The following is an 18,411-nucleotide window of genomic DNA, read 5'->3' as shown; positions in this document are numbered from 1 at the left end:
CCATAACGGAGGAGCAATTGTGCCCAATGCAAGATGTGTATTTGGTTTATCTGTCACGACACTTTTTCTTTGAAAGAGCTTTTGATCACAACAGTATAAAAAGCCTGAAAAGGCCTCCTTATACTGAGTCTTCTCCCTTACACTGCATTTTGTGCTCCCTATTTTGATCATGCAGCTGTATCATCACTTATATTGTAATAATATTCAAAAACTTTGACAAGAATTTTGCAGAGCTAGCACAAATACACTATCCAAGCAAAATGCAAACTAACTATCAAGTTACTGGGTTCAGTATAAGTACACCTGGGACAAGGACATAGACCAGGTAAAGTCATCCAACAGACTTTTAGCTTTACGTCCCATGAGAAAATGGGAAGCACTTCCTCTCTAAATAATGAACTAAACCCAACCACGAGGTCAGAAACTATCAAGCATGCCATTAACCCTCAAAGTGTCTGCCGTCTTCTTCAAAGTGCCATGCTTACTGAGAGAGAAAACAGGGTGAAACAGAGAAATCTACATGGGAAGAATTAACTGATCAGAGTAAAACCCTCTATACAACTTCTGGCACTAATGCCTCCAGCGCAGTCCCGCCCATCACGTCAGCTGAGCACAAAATATTAACTTCCAGAATATATTTACTGTTTCTGTTTCCTTCAGATCGCAGGAACCCCATGAAAAGGGGAAAACTCAGCCCTCCTTGTGTACCAACAGGGAAGAAGAAAAAAGTGTTGCAGAGGGTGCCAAAGAGAAGCTTCTTTAGAGGGAAACTCAAGAACAGCAAGAAGACTACTGTCTGCATGTGCATCTTTCTCACATGCTGACCACCTCTATCGGGTTTGCGTGGCAAGGTTTTGGTAGTGGTGGAGCTACAGGGCTGGCTTCTGTGAGAAGCTGCCAGAAGCTTCCCCTGTGTCCAGTGGAGCCAATGCCAGCCAGCTCCAAGACTGACCTGTTGCTGGCCAAGGCTGATCCAATCAGCAACAGTGGTAGCACCTCTGTGATAACACAGTTAAGAAGGTGAATAAAGCACCTGCGCAACAAATTGCAGCAGAAGAGAGGAGAGAGAATACACAAGAACAACAACTCTGCAAACACTAACATCAGTGAAGAAGGTGGGGGAGGAGGTGCTCCAGGTGGTGGAGCAGATTCCCCTGCAGCCTGTGGTGAAGACGACAGCGAGGCAGGTTGTGCCCCTGCAGCCCATGGAGGTTAATTGAGGAGCAGATCCCCACCTGCAGCCTGGGGAGGGCCCCATGCCAGAGCAGATGGATGCCCAAAGAAGGCTGTGACCCCGTGGGAAGCTCAGGGTGGAGCAGGTTTGCTGGCAGGACTTGTGACCCTGTGGAGGACTCATACTGAAGCAGCCTGCTCCTGAGGGACTGCACTGCATGGAAGGGACCCATGCTGAAGCAGTTCATGAAGAACTGTAGCCTGCAGGAAGGATTCATGTTGGAGAAGTTCATGGAGGATTGCCTCCTGTGCGAGGAACCTTACTGGAGCAGGGGAAGAGTGGGAGAAGTCCACCCCCTGAGGAGGAAGAAGTGGCAGAGACAAGGTGTGATGAACTGACCACAACCCCTATTCCCCATTCCCCTGCACTGCTGATGGGGAGGAGGTAGAGTTGTGCCCAGGAAGAAGGGAGGAGTGGAGGGAAGATGTTTTTAAGATTTGGCTTTTCTTATTATCCTACTCTGATTTGAACTTGAACTAATTTCCTGAAGTCAAGTCTGTTTTGCCCTTGACAGTAATTGGTGAGTGATCTCCCTGTCCCCATCTTGACCAACAAGCTTTTCATTGTATTTTCTCTCCCCTGCCCAGTTGAGGAGGGGAGCGATAGAGCGACTCTGGTGGGCACCTGGTGTCCAGCCAGGGTCGAACCTCCACACCACCGTACATGCTGTCCTACCCATCCTCCCAGCTTTACTCTTCAAGTGACTTCTGCTTGCACTTTTGTAATGTGTGCTTTCAAGGGAAGAGACGAACACATGTCAGCGTTTACCTGGGAAGCTTGTTGAACTTGTGTGTGACAACAGCAGACTTTCCATTGCACTTCTCACAGGAATACTCGATCTCCTCTGCCTGTTTAAGACAACAGAAAAATGACTAGTGGAGGAAAAGACACATCAAACAGATCTCAACAGAACGCACATCGCTTTTGCTGTCACAGAAGCTCTTCAAAACAGCAGTTACACTTAAAATTAGAATCACCTTCAACATGACCTGACAAGAAGGCATCTAGTAAGAGGACAGGTAGCAGAACTTACAATTTGACAACATATCCACTAATACAGGTGGAATTTTTCCTGCAAGTCTATTGCAGACCAGTGAATTAGCTACAGTTGAGACATATTAGCTTCCAGAGAGAGGGAACTGTCTTACAAGGTTTATAGTTTTCTCTTCCACACACAGGGTTGGTTTGTTGTTTTTTTTCCTAATAATCATTGGTGGAGGATAATTTGCCATAAAGTTTTCTCTCCCTTGTTCAAAACCTCAGCTTTGTTCCTGAAAAGTTATCCTCATCTAAACTTGTCAAGGATGTGTTACACCAGAGTAGAGTTTTGAACAGACAGCAAAAGGGGAAGCATCACTGTGATTAAGTTACATGACTCATCCATCAAGCATTTCTACAGCCCATTTTTTTTAAAATGAGGTCAAGTGACACCACTATAATTTTAAGAATCTTTTAAAATCATAAGACGTCCACCAGCTTTTAGAAGAATAAGCACGTCAATTACTCTACCTGTTGAAAACACCATCTGTAAATGGAGAAAACACACAGGTCTGTCCCAAGATACAACAAAATACTACACTAATTCACAGGTGTAAGGCTCGTCTTCAGCTTTCAGAAACCTCACCTTGAAGCTCTACTTACAAGATGAGCACTCACATATAAAAATTATTTTTTAAATTACTGCATCTGCATGACCTTTTCCCTCCCTGCTAATTTAGGCCAATACATAAGCTGTTGAAGCATCCTAACCCAGAAGAGGAAGTAGCAATTCCTGAGCAACTGTCTCAATTTGACAGCCTCCCTTCTCTCCCGTGTATTTATTTATGCCTCAACTCTTCCACCACAAAATGGGGAAGTTTACCTATCTCACAGCAGTATTGTAAAGATCATTAATTTCTGCACAGCATTTTACAATAAAAACTTCTGTATACTGTTAAGGTATATACCTAAAAAAAGCGCAAAGTTTATTATTTCACATGCCGGCAACCCCTGTCATACAATCTACTAATCAGCCATACAATCAAAATTTCCGTAGGGTACATAACCTACACATAACTCTACAGTGAATAAAAAAACCCTCCAAAACTATGTACCCGAAAAAAGAGGTCAAGGGAATCCTGGATCGATCGGGAAGGAAGCAATTTCTTTCTTCGAGGAAGATCAATGGAGAGGTCATTAAACTGTTCTCGTTTAGTGACTGTTTCACCACACCTAAGAAGGAAACATGCTTACGTAAGTCTGATGAAAAAAATATTTGAAATTAATGACAACTTACATTTTTTAGGCTAAAGTAACTTCCCAGTAAATGTATGACTCTTGATCCGTCTATTTTTACTCATAAAAAAGAAACTGTTTGATGCTTATGACAAAGCTGAACTTTGGGGTTTCACTTTGATGCTTTAGAAGTTGAAAGAAACATTTGTGTAAGGGTGAGGACAAAAACCCACGGACTGCTTTGGATAGGCAAGTGATCAAGTATAAAGGAAATCAAAGTGACTGCCATGTGGCTGAACACACCTTCTTCATTCAGCATTCTTAGAAAAAAAGAAGTCAGCCCAGCCCAGAAGAAAGGAAAGCCTAGAAATACTTTCAAACAGTTTTTAGAAACAAAATAGTAGACTTAATCTTAAAAAAAAAAAAAAAAATCTCAAATTTCTTGTGCTTTTGGGGTGGGGGGAAACCCTACAAGTCATTTGTCTTCAATAATTATTACCTGCACGGAATGTACATTTAATTATTTTAGGGAACCTGTGCAGTACACACAAAGTAATATTCCCAATTATCTGTGTTCAAGAAAACTCCGTGGAATTGCAAGCATCCCATATGGGAATCTATGCACCGGTCATACACAATGAATGCCCACACATACCGGTTTACATCTTTTTTTGCAATAACCTAGAGAGACAGAAGAAAATGCCATTGCCTGGAAACCCTTAGAAACAACAAATTAAAAACATGGGTTCCAATTTTTTTGAAAGAAAACATTATTTGGCTGAACGCCCCTTTTCTCTCTATTCTCATACAACTGGTAAACAAAAAGCAAAGCACAGAGGCTTTCCACTGGATACATAATGAAGAACTAGATGGTATGACACTGTTTAAAGAAGGCCTGTAGCAGCAGGTAGTGTGGTGTAAGGTTTACAGCATTTCTAGACCACAGAATATTTTCTAAATATCTAGCTTTGGAAAAAACACAGCTCTAAGTTCTAGTTATAACCTGCAGAAGTTTTGTAACATGGAAACACTTCCCAGTCTTTTAAGGTAAGTATGAGAAAAAGCTCTCAAGCATACTTACATTTTGCAAATGATAGAATGCTGAACCTCAAACTCTAAGTTACTGACAACTGGACATGTATAAACTTTGGTGGCTGAGAGATCATCAGAAGCCCGTCCAGGTGAGTTATCCTCGTTAGGGACTGGCTCACTCTTCCAAGTTTTGTTTAACTTTTCCATGTCTTCCTTCAGCTGATCCAGACACTGGCTCAAGAACTCATGTGCATCCTAGAAAGGGGGTAAACTCAAAAGTGATATTGTACAACTTCATTCAGTATCTTTCAAACACACACAGACTGGGGAAATTATGTTTTAGTTCACTGCAATACTGAGGCAGTTCTGCTCTAACAAACAGCAGGTAATCATCATTCAAATGCAGTCCAAATACTGAACAAATTACACATAACTATTTCTAGACAATATGGTACTTACATTCTGCATGTACCCAGAAAATCTCTCTGCAGTAGCTGAAATGGCACTTTTCACCTTCTTGAGCAGCTCTTTCTTAACCTCAGGGCTGCAGACATCCTTTTTAGCAAGCAGATGGGCAAAGCGTCTGTAATGAAACACTGATTGACTATCCAGGACTTTAGAGAAACAAAATAAAACTCCTGATACCTCATTTTAAGAGTCTCTAAAAGCTTTTCTCCTGTGATAAGTGGTTTAGGGGTTCTATATAAAAATATCTCATATATAATTAACCTTTTCCATTTCAAGTACTTTGAAATCTCATTTAAGGCCATCATTGGAACAGGACCCAAATGAACCAAAAAATTCCACAATCTTTGAAGGTAAAAAGAAGAGCCTTATAAAATTCTATAAACTTATTTCTGCTATATCTTTTATGAGAAAAAAAATTAACAAAAACCACAATGCTTTTTGAAACCATTTGTATTGATAGGAGACATGAAATCACAAGGCACCAAAATAAGCAATACAAAATCATTAAACTCAACTTGTGTGGCCAGACTGGTTTCTATGTTGGGTTTGTTGGGTTTTTTTTTTTGGTTTTTTTGGGGTTTTTTTGTGGGTTTTTTTTTCTTACTTTTTAGACTTCCAGTCAGTTTCAAGCCTTACTTCTTTTGGCAGTAAAACATTAGAACAGAGTAGAAAAAAGCTGTAACAAGAAGAGTCATGAGGAGTTCCCTGGTTCAAGCTACATGTAGTGTTACTGGCAACTTAACTGTTGAAAATTACTTTACCTGTGCCTATCCGTTACTGTGATTTAGTGATCTTTTACAACTGCTTGACAATTTCACAGGAAATACATGCCTAATATATTCCAAGCACAACAGTTTTGGTCATAGTATATGCCTGGCAGGCGATGGGAAGATGTCATGTTCCAAGACACACAGACACACAAAAAAACCCCCACAGAAAAGACCTATGCAATTCCCCTCCCACCCCAAATCAACAGCTAACACTTTACTGAGACTCAAGAAGTTTCTGCTATTCTGCTGAGCCACAGTAACAGTGTGTGCCCTCCTAACCCTCTACAACTGCTCAGTGAAGCATGTCAGGAAACACTCCTTTTTCACCACAAAGCAGTCCATAGGCAATGGCTTTTCAACCAGAAAAACATTCACCATGTTAGATCAAACCAATAGAAGCCAAAGTAGATGCTACTGAGTATCAACTCTGACTTCTACTAAGGCACAGGATCACACACAGCTCTCCATCAAAGGTACTAGGGCACAAGCTCTACCCACACAGTTTACCATTTAGGTGTACAGGATACAAGCTTCAGAGGTCTTTCTACAAAAATTAGGTAAAGGATGTTTCAAGAGGCACATGGAACAACCTCTGATCCCGAGTAGTGTAGGAAGACTTCAAGAAGACACAGCAAAAATAGAAATGACCCCAAAAAGATATAACACACTATGACACGGAAACTGAAATGGTTCTAATTATCCTGAACCTTGTTTAGTGAGTGAAAAGAAACAAGGGACACAGAAGCACATATAATAAAAATCCCAAATGGCACAGAGTGCAGTACATAGAACAAACAGCAGTTAGTCCTTCTGGGAGAGATACAATGGAATCTGAATGGCACAGGAATTCAAAATTTCAAAGAAAAAGAGTTTTACATACTAGAGAAATCTCTGGAGTTTCCTGACATGAGGTTTGACTGAACTGAGTTCAGCTGAATTTAGAAAAAGACTAACTATGCAGAACTTGAACACCCTCCACAGCTACTAGACAAAGGATATTTTCCAAAAAGGCACAGGCCCTTGCATATCAGGTGAAGTTAGTGACCAGCTTAAACCCTAGCTGGTAATGTTTTAAAAAGAAGTAATTCTGCATTATTTCTCTTGCAGTTTCTTGCATTTTCTTCTGAACCATTTCAATCTGCTAGAAGTACTAGAAATACAGCAGAAGATATAAAACACTGCCTGTAACTCGGCATTGCAATTTTTAAGAGCCTACTTCCAATTTCTAAAGTAAAACTCCAGAGTGCTCTAAGATTTATTATCTACACATGCAAATCACCCTCTGCAAAGCTGCTTCAGTACTACAAAACTAGTTTCTCAGTAATGAAAGAGAAAATATCCTTCCCAGAAAGTGAATTTTACCTGATAAGTGCATTGATTGGAATTTTTTTCCATGGGATACCCTGCTTGAGCAAATCATTAGCAAAAGACTGAATTGAAAACAAGGACTGTAGAATGGCATTCATATAGCAGGTGTTTCCCAAGTTTGAAAATCTGAAAAGAAGAAGATTGAACATGGTGTGTATGTCAATGTGCAAACATGCCAGTGTTAAACATAGACACATAACACAGACATTGTCCCCAGCCGTTCCCCGCAGTTTCTTATTGGAACTGTCCTTCTGCCCTTCAGACTAATCTGAAAACTCACAGGAGGCAGCATTTCTCAGGACAGCACCCATGAGTTTCTACAATCAAAATTTTAAAAAATGTATGTATATACACAAGATAGAGAAATGAATCATGGAAGTGTATGAAAGGAGCATGAGTTACCTGACATTATTATATATCTCAAATTCTCAGGAAGTTAATTTAAGAATATGTATTTTCCAAAACAGGAAAAGTGTTCCCTGTCTCAGTGTTCATTAATTTCAGATTTTTTTTTCTCCTTAAATAATTATAACAAGAATGTGCATGTTCTGATGATCAAAGTGTGTGTGCTAGATAAAGAAAATTAAATTTACCCTTGTAATTGTTGTTGAGGATGGGTGGAAAGGGGAACTCGGGGCTTGTTCCACCCTGTGTAATCTTGATTAGATCTCATTTTTTTAACAGAAAGAGGAGCAGGCTGAGAAAGAAATCCCAGGGTTCTTTTGGCTGAAGGGGTCTGGCTGGATACACTAGACCTAAAACCACAAAAGGATAACAAGGGTAAGATATCTAATGCTCTTCCTTAAATAAATGTAGTCCATGACACTGCAATGTGTAACTATAGAAGACAAGGGCTGGTAAAGTCACACAAGGTAACTGGCATGTATTATAATACCAAAGAGGTGTGAGAGAGAGAGCTTCTTTGCAGAGCACTTAAATATTTTGGTTAAATTCTCTTACATCCACAGGTGTGCATGCAGTGTAACCAAGCCTTTTGTCTTTAAGATACTTAATTCCCCACACTGTATGACAATAGGAAGAAAAACTGCGTAGCATGAGATCACCACTCCTAAGATATGCTTAAAATTCACATCTGGGCCAGACTCTTTGTTTTCAGCCTTTTGGTTTTATAACCTAATCACTATGGACCTCAGTTCCTCACGTGTAAAGCATGGACAATGCTTCTTTTCTTCCTTTATCTTGTATCTCATCTATCTAGGGCAGAGACCGGCAGTTTGATTGCACAGCACTAACACAGAAGAATCCCAACCTCAGCAAGATTCAGTATTACTATAGTTTCAGGCCATTTATCTACTTGGGAAAAACAAAGTAAGGATTCAGTCTAAAATTCTGGAGTTTATCTAGAATTTGAACCATCTAGAGTTTATATATCATCTGGATCAGTCATTCACAATGACTATACTTGAGTGATTTTAGAAAGTCTATCTATTGCAAGCAGTAACTGGAGCTTGTAGCCACGCTGAATACCTAGATTGTACTCCGGGGGGTGGGGGGGGAAATATATATCTATATGTATACACACACATTTTACCCCTAAAAGCTATACACCACATGATAAACACACATGAAACTGAAGAACCTAATTCCTGGGAAAGAATTGTCTTTTACAGTTGTCCTACCTGTCCAGGGTGGAACTACCAGTGGAGTACTCTTTTGATGAGGACCGACTACCATAAAAGGATGATGACTGCAGTGGTAAAATACCTTGAAAAACAGAAAGAGAGGCAGGTCATTTTGTTCCAGGTAACTCAGCTATTTATATAGTATACAACTGGGTTAAAAGTATTTAGTCAAAAGGTTTAAAAATCCTCAAATAGTGTTTTCCAGAATTGGTTGGGAAAGTACTAACACACATACTTGGAGGTACTAATGCAAATATCTGTAAATAAAGACATGCTGGGAATTTTAATTGAATTGAATACCATAATTTCCCTCAAATTCAAACTGCAATAGAAAATATTAAAAAATTATTGAATGGTCTTAAACTATCTGAAAGACAATAAATACCTACCTCTTGTTCAAATATACAAGATATATGTAACAGAAAACTCACAAATGATTTCCAATACAGTGCTCTCAAAGTTCAAGGTAAATATGCAAAAACGAAAACATTTTCTTCCCACTCCAAATTCCCCAGTCAACTACTATATGCTTAGGACAAAATATGACTGTTGCATTGTTCTGATATCATTGTGTCAAATCCTGAGACTCTAATGCCTCAGATGGTGCCACATAAAAAAATCCCATACTCCCAAGAGTAAAAACCCCCACCTATTACAGTGAATCACAGTATAATTTAGTTCGGATAATGAATAAACATTTGCTTCTATCCCAGCCTGAAGTGGTTTGAGCCATGCAATGTTCAGAAATGCAGATGTATGAAGGAAGTTCACAATACTGTTACCTGAACTTGCAGGTATACACTCACAGATTCTAACTGTGACTCTAAAGAGCAAACCAGATTTTCATTCAGAGATAAACATTCACCCTACTGGCTCCTCCAGTAACATGTTTGTGCCATCAGAGCTGCACTAAAAAAAGACTGCAATCAGCAACATTCCCCATAACAAGATCTTGAATACATTCTCCTTTATGGTGAAAGAGGTTCAGTATTTATTAGTAAAACTGAAGAACAGTGCTGCTTACTAGCTTATGTACATATTTTCAATATTTCAGTATTGTCTGTAAAACCTGTCACACAACAGTATCCAATAGAACTTTGCTAAAAACAGAACAAAAATCCTGGCCCCAGATAGTTCCCCCTCTAAGTTCTGGGGAAGAGATACAGACATAAAAGCAAACAGTACACATTTTCAGCACAAAACCCAGCCTACAATTCATGTGGGCATTAACAGCAAAGAACAGTTTTAAAAATAAACAAGAAAGCAAGTAAAAAGGAAATCCTTAGGTGTTTATAGGAATCCCCTCCCAAGGGGAAGAGCAACTTGTAGCGAAGTTTGAAGCTGCTTGTTGAATTTTCAAACAAGCTGGCACAAGGCTGGCATCAGCACACAAGTATAAAGGTCAGGGTCACATTAGAGCAGGATAGGCTTTGAAAACAAAGGCAAGTTGTTTGCATCTCATATATGGCTCTGTAGGAAGCAAGGAAGTTAGTGGTACAGGGAAAGCAGAAGAGGAAAATCACCTCTGCAGCAACTTCCTAAACTAAAATCAAACGGGTAAAATTGTACTGGTCAAACACAGGTACTATTTGGCTTCACTTTTATTTTTTTACCTGATGACCTATTTTCCTCTCCCTGCTTCAGATTCAACTGTTTCTCTCTGCTACTGTTCAAGTACTTCCATGCTGGATCACTCAAGGCTTTATTATTCCTACAGATAAACAAGAGTGGAAGTCAGTGCAGCTATAGAAGATAGAGGATATTCCTGCTTGATATTTACAACTTTTTTGAAGCATTTCCCTCCTACCACCTTTAATACTTGACTGCGGAACAGTTAAAGTTTATTTGCAGGTAAGTTTAACCAATTCATTTAAATGAGCCTTCTTACTTATGCTTAAATGTGATTTCAAACACATGGAGCTCATTCTCCAAATGGCAATTTTCTTTTATGAATTTTGTTTCGAAAAGGGTCAAAGCAAGTTCAATAAAGAAGGTACCTATAGCTACACACATAGAATATGTGGCAATCTTGACTAAACTGACAAAAGGAAGAAGACAAAATTTACATGTGCCAGTTCCTGCAAATCAACTGCTAGAGCAGGTTGTATTTCTCTCACTAATCCTGAATGCAAACCCCATTTCAAGCGCTCAGTGCGTTCACAAGTTGACTATTGGTTAGCCTGTACCATGCTGCTGAGACAGGAAGCACCCAAGCATTCTTTTCAGAAAAAATTACCTTTACAAATGAACAAAGAATTTCAAATCAGAAAGTAGAAACAATGGTTACTTACGTTGAAGAATCATTCTCTTTGGGATAATCTTCACTCATTTCTGAACCAGGAGGTTGTGGTCTTTTCCTCTTTTCACTGATGACAGAAAATTTTTGAAGTGGTCACTCTTTCAGAATGGCTAGTAAATGATCCTCTTCCAACTGAACAGAACTCCTCAATGCTTTCTGTGCATTTTGCACCTATCTTCCACAATCTTCACTTTTATAACATAGCATATAGAGAATTTGGTTTGCCCAACTCTTAAGTTGTTCATAAAGCTCTAGTGCTAGTACCAGCCAGAGGCTAGAAAAGCACATATTAACATCCTGTTAAAAGTAACAGCAAAACCAGAGGAAGAAACATATTCCTTTCTTACTTTTAGGTGCACTGAGTTCCACCTGCAGCTCTATAAAGAGCAAAATTTTAACAATATCATAAATAAGAGGATAACACTCCTACCGATTCTCCAACAAGCCTGTTCTGTGAGGGGTCGATGATGCAGGAGATGCTGAAATGTTCACCCTGTTGCTAGGTGTTCCAGTTCCAGCAGAATTCTTAACAGATGCTCTCGCTGGGGTACCCAGCACCTTGCGAAATGGATTTTCCTCCTTACTTTCCACGGTCACTCTTTTGGGAGGAGTCTGCAAAATTCAAGTGGAGGGGGGCAGGGAAACATCCAAACCAGTGAAAAACATGACCATCTTTAGTGTAACCTAGCATTTACGCTACCGCTTTACTTACTACGGTGTAGCATCCAAAAGCAGAAAAATGCTACTTGTAATACATTGAAAGAGTTTAACAATAATTAGACATAGGTAAAATTTTTACTGTATCGATGCAAGTCAAACATGAAACTTTACTGCAGTAACCAATTTTCCTTCTTATTTTCCAATGCTAAGTCAGTTGAAGTTCAGTCTTTAAAATCTCCTTTACAAGCTTTGCCATTAAAAACCCAAGGCATGATTCTTAACTATCCCCAGATCAATACTGGGTGGTATTAAAAAAACCCAAACCAAACCGGGTATTAAAACCCACACAATTACAACAGCGTCCTGACAGCCTTAGGCCAAGCAAGCACCACACGTAATGCAATGGAAAGAGCTAATAGTTGGTTAACTAAGGAATGTTGGCTAATTTTAGACTAAAAACTGAACATGTCTAACCTGACTACTATATACAAAACCTTATACTTTTTACTGTGAGACTGCCTTTAAGCAACATGTATAATTTGTTTTGGGACAACATCAAAAATGTTCTCCTATATTCACAGAGATAAAGTAAATTAAAGCCAGTAGACACACCATGAAATCTATGTTATGCAGGAAGAACAAAAATATTTTGAAGGAAAACCACTTTTGGGGAAGAGTCTGCAAAATTTACACAAAAATCTGAGAATGCCACAAACTCAGTAACTTCATTCTGATACAAAATTGGGTCAGCAGCTTTTCAATATATACATTTGGCTGAAGTCTGCTAATCTCATTAAGATCTGTGCTGACTATAACATGTTCAGTTGCCATGTAAGGTGTTCAGTATAAACAAAGAGATATTCAGAACTCAGTGAGAAGCAAGTCTTAATCATGTACTTTCCCCACTGTTTCTGCTTCTTCTTCACTTGCCTGATAGCTCAGCGTGAAGAACATATTCTGTCTTCCACAGCCAGATGCTGATTTTTCTTATTCATACAGAATATATGGCTCCTCATGAGCAAGACACATCACTGCCAACAAGTGTTGCATACATCTATTCCAGGCCCTCTAGATTACAAAGGCATTACAAAGGCTTTGGATGCAAATTAAGTATTTACAGTACTATTACAACATACAATAAGAGAATGAGAGGAGAAAGTGAATGAAATAAAATTAAAGGAGAGGAAAATTTGAACAATTAAACAAACCTGGTTCTCTGTATAAGAGAATTGCCTGTTAGCTTCCTTCTGTGTGGTCCTGCTGCCCAGCACACCTCCAAAGCTGCCAGATCCCTGAGAGGGTTTCCCAGCTGACGGGAAAAGCACACAACATTTGATTTGATTGTCATTTAACTGATTATCATTCTTTTTTGTAATATAATATTTAGCTGGACTGAGTTGATTTTGGAAGGGACACTAGATTTCCTGCCAACAGGCAGTGCAATATTCTGAGTGCACAAACATAAGCATATGTTTATGGATATCCCTTATATTGGTCATTTACTCGGTTGGCAAGAGTTCCTATCCTTAAAAAGGACAAAATAAAGAGGTAAAATAAAAAGAAAAGACTACGCATGTGTGATAAACAGACAAGTTTTTCAAATACCAGCACACTTACAATATAAACAGTTTCTACATGTTTAATCTCTATTTTTATCATCTCTATTGTTCAGCATGACAAAGGTAGATTAATAGAAGGGTATATAACAAAAATTGGGGTTCTGGGCCAGAAAGAAGCATTTACACAAATGCAAAGAAAGTCAGTAACACAAGGAAGACAAAATGGCTAAAGATGAAAAAAAGAAAATACAGCATCAACCCCTCTCCAGACTGTTACTAACATGATTTACAATCGCACTTACCAGTATGAACTCTGTCTTGATGAACTGCATCCAAATACATCCGCATTTCATTTGCGTCTTTCAATGGTACCTTATCAATTGTCAGGAAGCTGGTATCCTTTAGTGTTAGCATCAGACAGCACAGTTTTCTACCATTTGGTCGTAAGGTCACAGTTTTAATGTTATGGCTTAGCTGAAAACAAGAAAATTACTATAAACATAAATCCATTTTAAAAAAGGCCAAAATACTTGGAAATTCAAACAAAACACTTCAAACACAGAGGGTAAGAGGCACTCACACCAAAATACTACTTCTTGCTCCACTCTGACCAAACATTAAACCTCACAGAATTAATGCAATCTGTGATCTTGGAAGCAGACAGAACTGAAAGGACAGTATCACTATAGCTCAACAGGCTCTATATTCCTGGATAAGCTTTCTAAAACTTGCTTTGCTACCAAGTGTGACATTTTTGAACATAAAGGAAGAGCTTCATACAGTCCCATTTAACTGTCTGAAACTTCCACATCAAGTCTGAAACAATTTAAGAAGGGGACAGTTTAAATGTTAAGTACAACCTGCTACTCACTTTATAATTTGCTCTCAGGGAAGACAGGTTTGACATTGCTTAAAAAACTTGCTGACAGAGTAAGCCAATAAGAAGCGTGCTTAGTCTATATGCAACATTATAACAAGTGCATCAAAACTTTCAATATTACGGTCAAGCACAAGAATAATTTTACTAAAAATCTGTGCTCCCTAACAATGCCGCTGCTACTTTATTACACCATTACTTAACTGTTATTTCATGCTAAGTCACCTATGAGAACTGGCTGTTCAGCAAAGGCTCTACTATCCACACAGGTTGAGGGTAACTCTTAAAGCAGAGGAAGCAAAAGAATCTCTTGCATCTGCAGACTGCATGGAAGTTTGACAATAGATACCTAGGCATACCTTCATTTTCAATTCCCTTGTCCTTTTTTGCTGAATTTTTCACTTTATTGCCACTTCTTCAGCCTTGCCTAAGATCAGGCACCAGATACACAATAACCTCCATGCCAGTACACTGCTATATATGCTGTATATATACATATGTACACAGAGTGCTTCATACAAGATCGGAAACTGTAACCATGGTCACCAGACACTACAAGACAGAGTAAAATACTGTCCATCAGACTGGAGTCTTTCTCCTAAGTTGGCCTGACCTGCATACTGCCACACTACCAATCTAAGTATAACAATAATTAATAGACACGAACACTAATTACACTCTAACACCAAAGTTTCACTATACATTGCTCTAGAAGATATAAAAGACTAAGATAGTAAAAGGCACTCCATGTCCATCAGTGAGATTTCTTCTTTTCCATGCAGATATCTAGCTTCTTGGAAAGCCAACCTAGACACAACAGCAGTTTATAAGAGAGGCTGAAAAACCACCTTAATTGGAAACTAAGGGTTTATTTTGCTGGCAAAATTACACTTCTGAAATACTTTGTGCTCAATCCTTGTGTTCTGGGATTGGTTGCTTTTTTTGTTTAATATAATCTAAAAAATCTTCAAAGACCTAAGAATTTAAAAGGGGACTCCAGATTTTTCATCCTCTCTTACAACACTGAGCCCAGTGCAAAGATATTACAGTTACTTCACCATCTTGGTGCAAAACAACCTATTTCAACCCAAACCACTACCATAAGAAAGCTCCATCCATACTCTCCATGCACCTGTTATGACCCAGTCAGAGTCACAGAGTCCTGCAAAGTGGGAGTAAATGAAATATTTCTTAATATATATCTAGCATCTAGGACAACTTAGTCAAGGCTCTGAAACATCAGTAAAACATATCATCCAATATAAGAAGTTTGATGATGCACCAGTCACCACAGAAAGAAGTATAACCCTGGATCCATCCAAGTGTTCTATTATAGGGAAGTAAAAAAAAAATAATGGAGAAATCACCCACAGTTCTCCCAGAGCAACTTGTCAAGAAACAGGGAATGCTACTTCTAAAGCAAAATTATCAGGAACTTGTCATGCCTGAAGTTGCACACAAGAGCACTGTGACAGACTGGGGTCAGCTCACACAAACTGCACTCAAGCCCAATCCTGCAGCAGAAGGGCCAGGCAGCTCTCCCTGCCTGCTGCTCACTCCCACCAATGCTCTTGTGCTAGTGTCTCTGTTGCTTCACAATGAACAGGACCAGAAAGCAGATCCTGCTGAGAGATAACCACCATCCAAACAAAAATAACTGATCTAAAGATGCGGCATTTCCTCCATTGCTGCAGTCCTAGCTGCATGGTGCCCTATCACCCTCTCCACCAGATCTCGCATTCTGTCTTTTCCCTGAATTAATGCACATGAAAACCCTCCAACTGAGCTCACAGAGAGCTAGTGAGTGGCAGAGCCAGCAGATGTGAAAGGCTAGGAGCAAAACCTGCCCCTTTAGGCCATGGTTAGCTGTTCTATAGGCTCATCATCCCCATGCAACCACCTTTTGAGTCACTGTCATACCACATTAACACTTGTCCAGGCAGAAAAGAGCACTTGAGAGCAAGCACCCAGGGAAGAGACTACTCTTCTTAGAAGCAGCATGGTCCAATGCTGGATTAAATCAAACAGCATCATGCATGAGAAGCAAATGATTCTTTTCAAGTCTACAATAACAGAGGTAGGAACTATCCACAGCTCATGATTTTCCCATGCCTTGACTCCAAGGCAACACAGGCCGCCAGATTCTTTGCTGTGACTTTTCAGCACACTAAGGTGGCAAAACCTCATCTTTCTAAAATAAAGTGAACGTTTTTTCATTGAGTCCATCCAGAGAAATAAATGGCTCAGAGAAAGGTCTCGTGACCACCACTGATGAAAAACAACTGTGGCACAAAAAGGCAGAAGCCAATGTTTAGATCAAGTTTATGCTGTTACAAAGATGCTAAATAGGATACAATTTTTTTTCCTTGCAAGTGCTCTTACATGCTCTACATACTTTTAAATCAGAAGTTTCTTACAGTAAAACACTCCTTGCACTCTTTCAGTTAAGGGCATTTTGCACAAAAAAACCTAGGAAGATAACTAGAATGAGCTATAGAATGAAAGAAAGGCTGAATATTGCAAGAGAATCTTTAACAGTGATCTGCATCAGCCTCCCAGTGAGGAGACCACGTTGCCTGGCATATTTAAAACCTAGAGCCTATGCAAAAGGCTATACAAGTTAACACCGTTCCTCTTCAGCTGGGAAAAATTGCTAGTACAATGTGTTCAGAATCTTCACCTCTAGATTCTGCAACTGTAACAGTGACAGAAAGGTTACATGTTCCAAAAATCTGAGCACCTGAGCCACCATCTGTATACCCTGGTAACTTTCCTCTGCTTTTTGGTTCTTCCCATTCAGTGGTATCTCTATGCCGACCATGGCTGATCGTTTAATGATACATGTGAATAATTTATAGGAGAGTTATACAAAGGGATAAGTGTTCAGGAAACAAGGAACAAGAAACAGTGACAGAGGGAAGTTTGCATGACACTTAATAGCCTTGAAGAGCACACCTGTTCACAAAGAAGCACAAACCATGCACTGATCAAACAAAACCCTTAATATTTGGTGTACCTGAAATGTCTTTGGAATTCCTCCAACATTGTAGTGAACCACTAGACTCACTTTGTTGTCCTTCTCCACAATTTCAAAGCTCCCTTCTTTCCATTTTGTAATCCCAGTCTGCATGCTGCGCATCCGGACAGGTCCATGCACCTTTAGTAGAGCCATGCTTTCTCACAGAAAAGAGCTAACAAGAGTAAACGTACTCCACCTTAAACACCTGTTAAAAAGGAGAAATTTGTAACTAGGCAGGCCAAATAATCTCTACAGAAAGATGTAACTGTGGCTTAAAGCTCCTGTAGAATTTTGGTAGAACCATTTGGCTGCTGTTTTTAAATACAGTGAAAGTGAGCTAGACACCAGCTAAGGAAACGTAGATTAATAAAATCTCTCCCAGCTCGGGCAGCAACGTGCTGATTCCTCACTGTTGAAAAGCAAGCAGACCCAGTCCAGACATTGCTAAGCCTTAAAGAAACTTCAGCAGAATCAAGGGGGAAAAAAATCCAATCAAAAACCTGAGGAAAACCGGTAAGAGATGGACACCAAAGTTTTGGACGAAATCTAAGAGGGGAAACCTGCTCGCTTCTGACGGGACGCGAGCCACGGCCACTCGGAGGGGCCTGGCGAGGGTCCCCGTGGCGGCGGTGCTCCCCTGTGCTGCCGGCTGCCCCTCGGCACTCCGCCCGGCAAAGCCACCGGCCCAGCGCTAGGAGAAACCGCACCGCACCGCCGGGGGCTCCCGCTCGGTATGGCAGGATGTATTGTAAATAAAAATTAGAATAAATGAATGAAACAGCCCCCGCGCGCAGCCCGGGAGGCGCCGCCGAGCACGGTGCCCCCTCGCAGCCCGCGTCCAGCCGCCGCCGCTCCGCCCCTCCCGCCGCTCCATGGCCGCCCTGGGCCGGGCCGCTGCGAGGGGAGGCGCCGCGCAGCGGCGGGGGGGGGGCGGGGGCACCCGGCCGGGCGTTGCGGGTGGGGTAGGAAGCGCGGGGTGGTGGGTGAGAAGGGGGTGCGAGCCCCGGTACCTGCGTCCCGGCGCGTCCCCGGCGCCGCTGGGCAGGTTGAGGCCCGGGGGGAGGGGGAAGGGGGGCGGCGGCGGTGGCGGATGGCGGGAACCGGCCAGCAGCGCCAGACGCCGCGCAACGCACGCACGCACGCGCGCGCGCGCCCGTTTACGTCAGCGCGGCGGCGCCCTTCCCGGCGCACCCCGCGGCCGTTCGCGCGCATGAGCCCAAGCGACTCGCCAGCCCCCTCAGCCCCGCCAGCCCCGCCCCGCCGGCGCC

At 40.9% G+C, this 18,411-nt stretch overlaps 1 protein-coding gene across 2 annotated transcripts in view; it reads right to left on the bottom strand.

Moving 5' to 3' along the window:
• The window catches only part of USP37 (ubiquitin specific peptidase 37), a 38,569-nt gene extending 20,276 nt beyond the window's left edge, over nucleotides 1-18,293 (bottom strand). The window contains exons 1-14 of one of the 2 annotated variants that reach the window (XM_055812253.1): nucleotides 18,154-18,293; nucleotides 17,141-17,348; nucleotides 13,550-13,721; nucleotides 12,897-12,997; nucleotides 11,459-11,640; nucleotides 11,021-11,095; nucleotides 10,343-10,440; nucleotides 8,727-8,811; nucleotides 7,680-7,841; nucleotides 7,081-7,212; nucleotides 4,940-5,063; nucleotides 4,530-4,735; nucleotides 3,328-3,445; nucleotides 2,003-2,082 (exon numbers count right to left, since the gene is read on the bottom strand). In XM_055812253.1, the coding sequence (XP_055668228.1) occupies nucleotides 2,003-2,082; nucleotides 3,328-3,445; nucleotides 4,530-4,735; nucleotides 4,940-5,063; nucleotides 7,081-7,212; nucleotides 7,680-7,841; nucleotides 8,727-8,811; nucleotides 10,343-10,440; nucleotides 11,021-11,095; nucleotides 11,459-11,640; nucleotides 12,897-12,997; nucleotides 13,550-13,721; nucleotides 17,141-17,296 (1,691 nt within the window). In that variant the 5' untranslated portion in view covers nucleotides 17,297-17,348; nucleotides 18,154-18,293. The remainder of the gene's footprint in view (nucleotides 1-2,002; nucleotides 2,083-3,327; nucleotides 3,446-4,529; nucleotides 4,736-4,939; nucleotides 5,064-7,080; nucleotides 7,213-7,679; nucleotides 7,842-8,726; nucleotides 8,812-10,342; nucleotides 10,441-11,020; nucleotides 11,096-11,458; nucleotides 11,641-12,896; nucleotides 12,998-13,549; nucleotides 13,722-17,140; nucleotides 17,349-18,153) is intronic. The other variant, XM_055812254.1, reaches the window with a different exon arrangement.
• Between the last annotated feature and the right edge of the window lie 118 nt (nucleotides 18,294-18,411).

Source organism: Falco peregrinus, chromosome 8 (assembly GCF_023634155.1).
Source record: "Falco peregrinus isolate bFalPer1 chromosome 8, bFalPer1.pri, whole genome shotgun sequence".
In the NCBI taxonomy this organism is placed as follows: Eukaryota; Metazoa; Chordata; class Aves; order Falconiformes; family Falconidae; genus Falco; species Falco peregrinus.
Note: the sequence above shows the minus strand (reverse complement) of the source record. Positions and strands in the feature narration are given on the sequence as shown.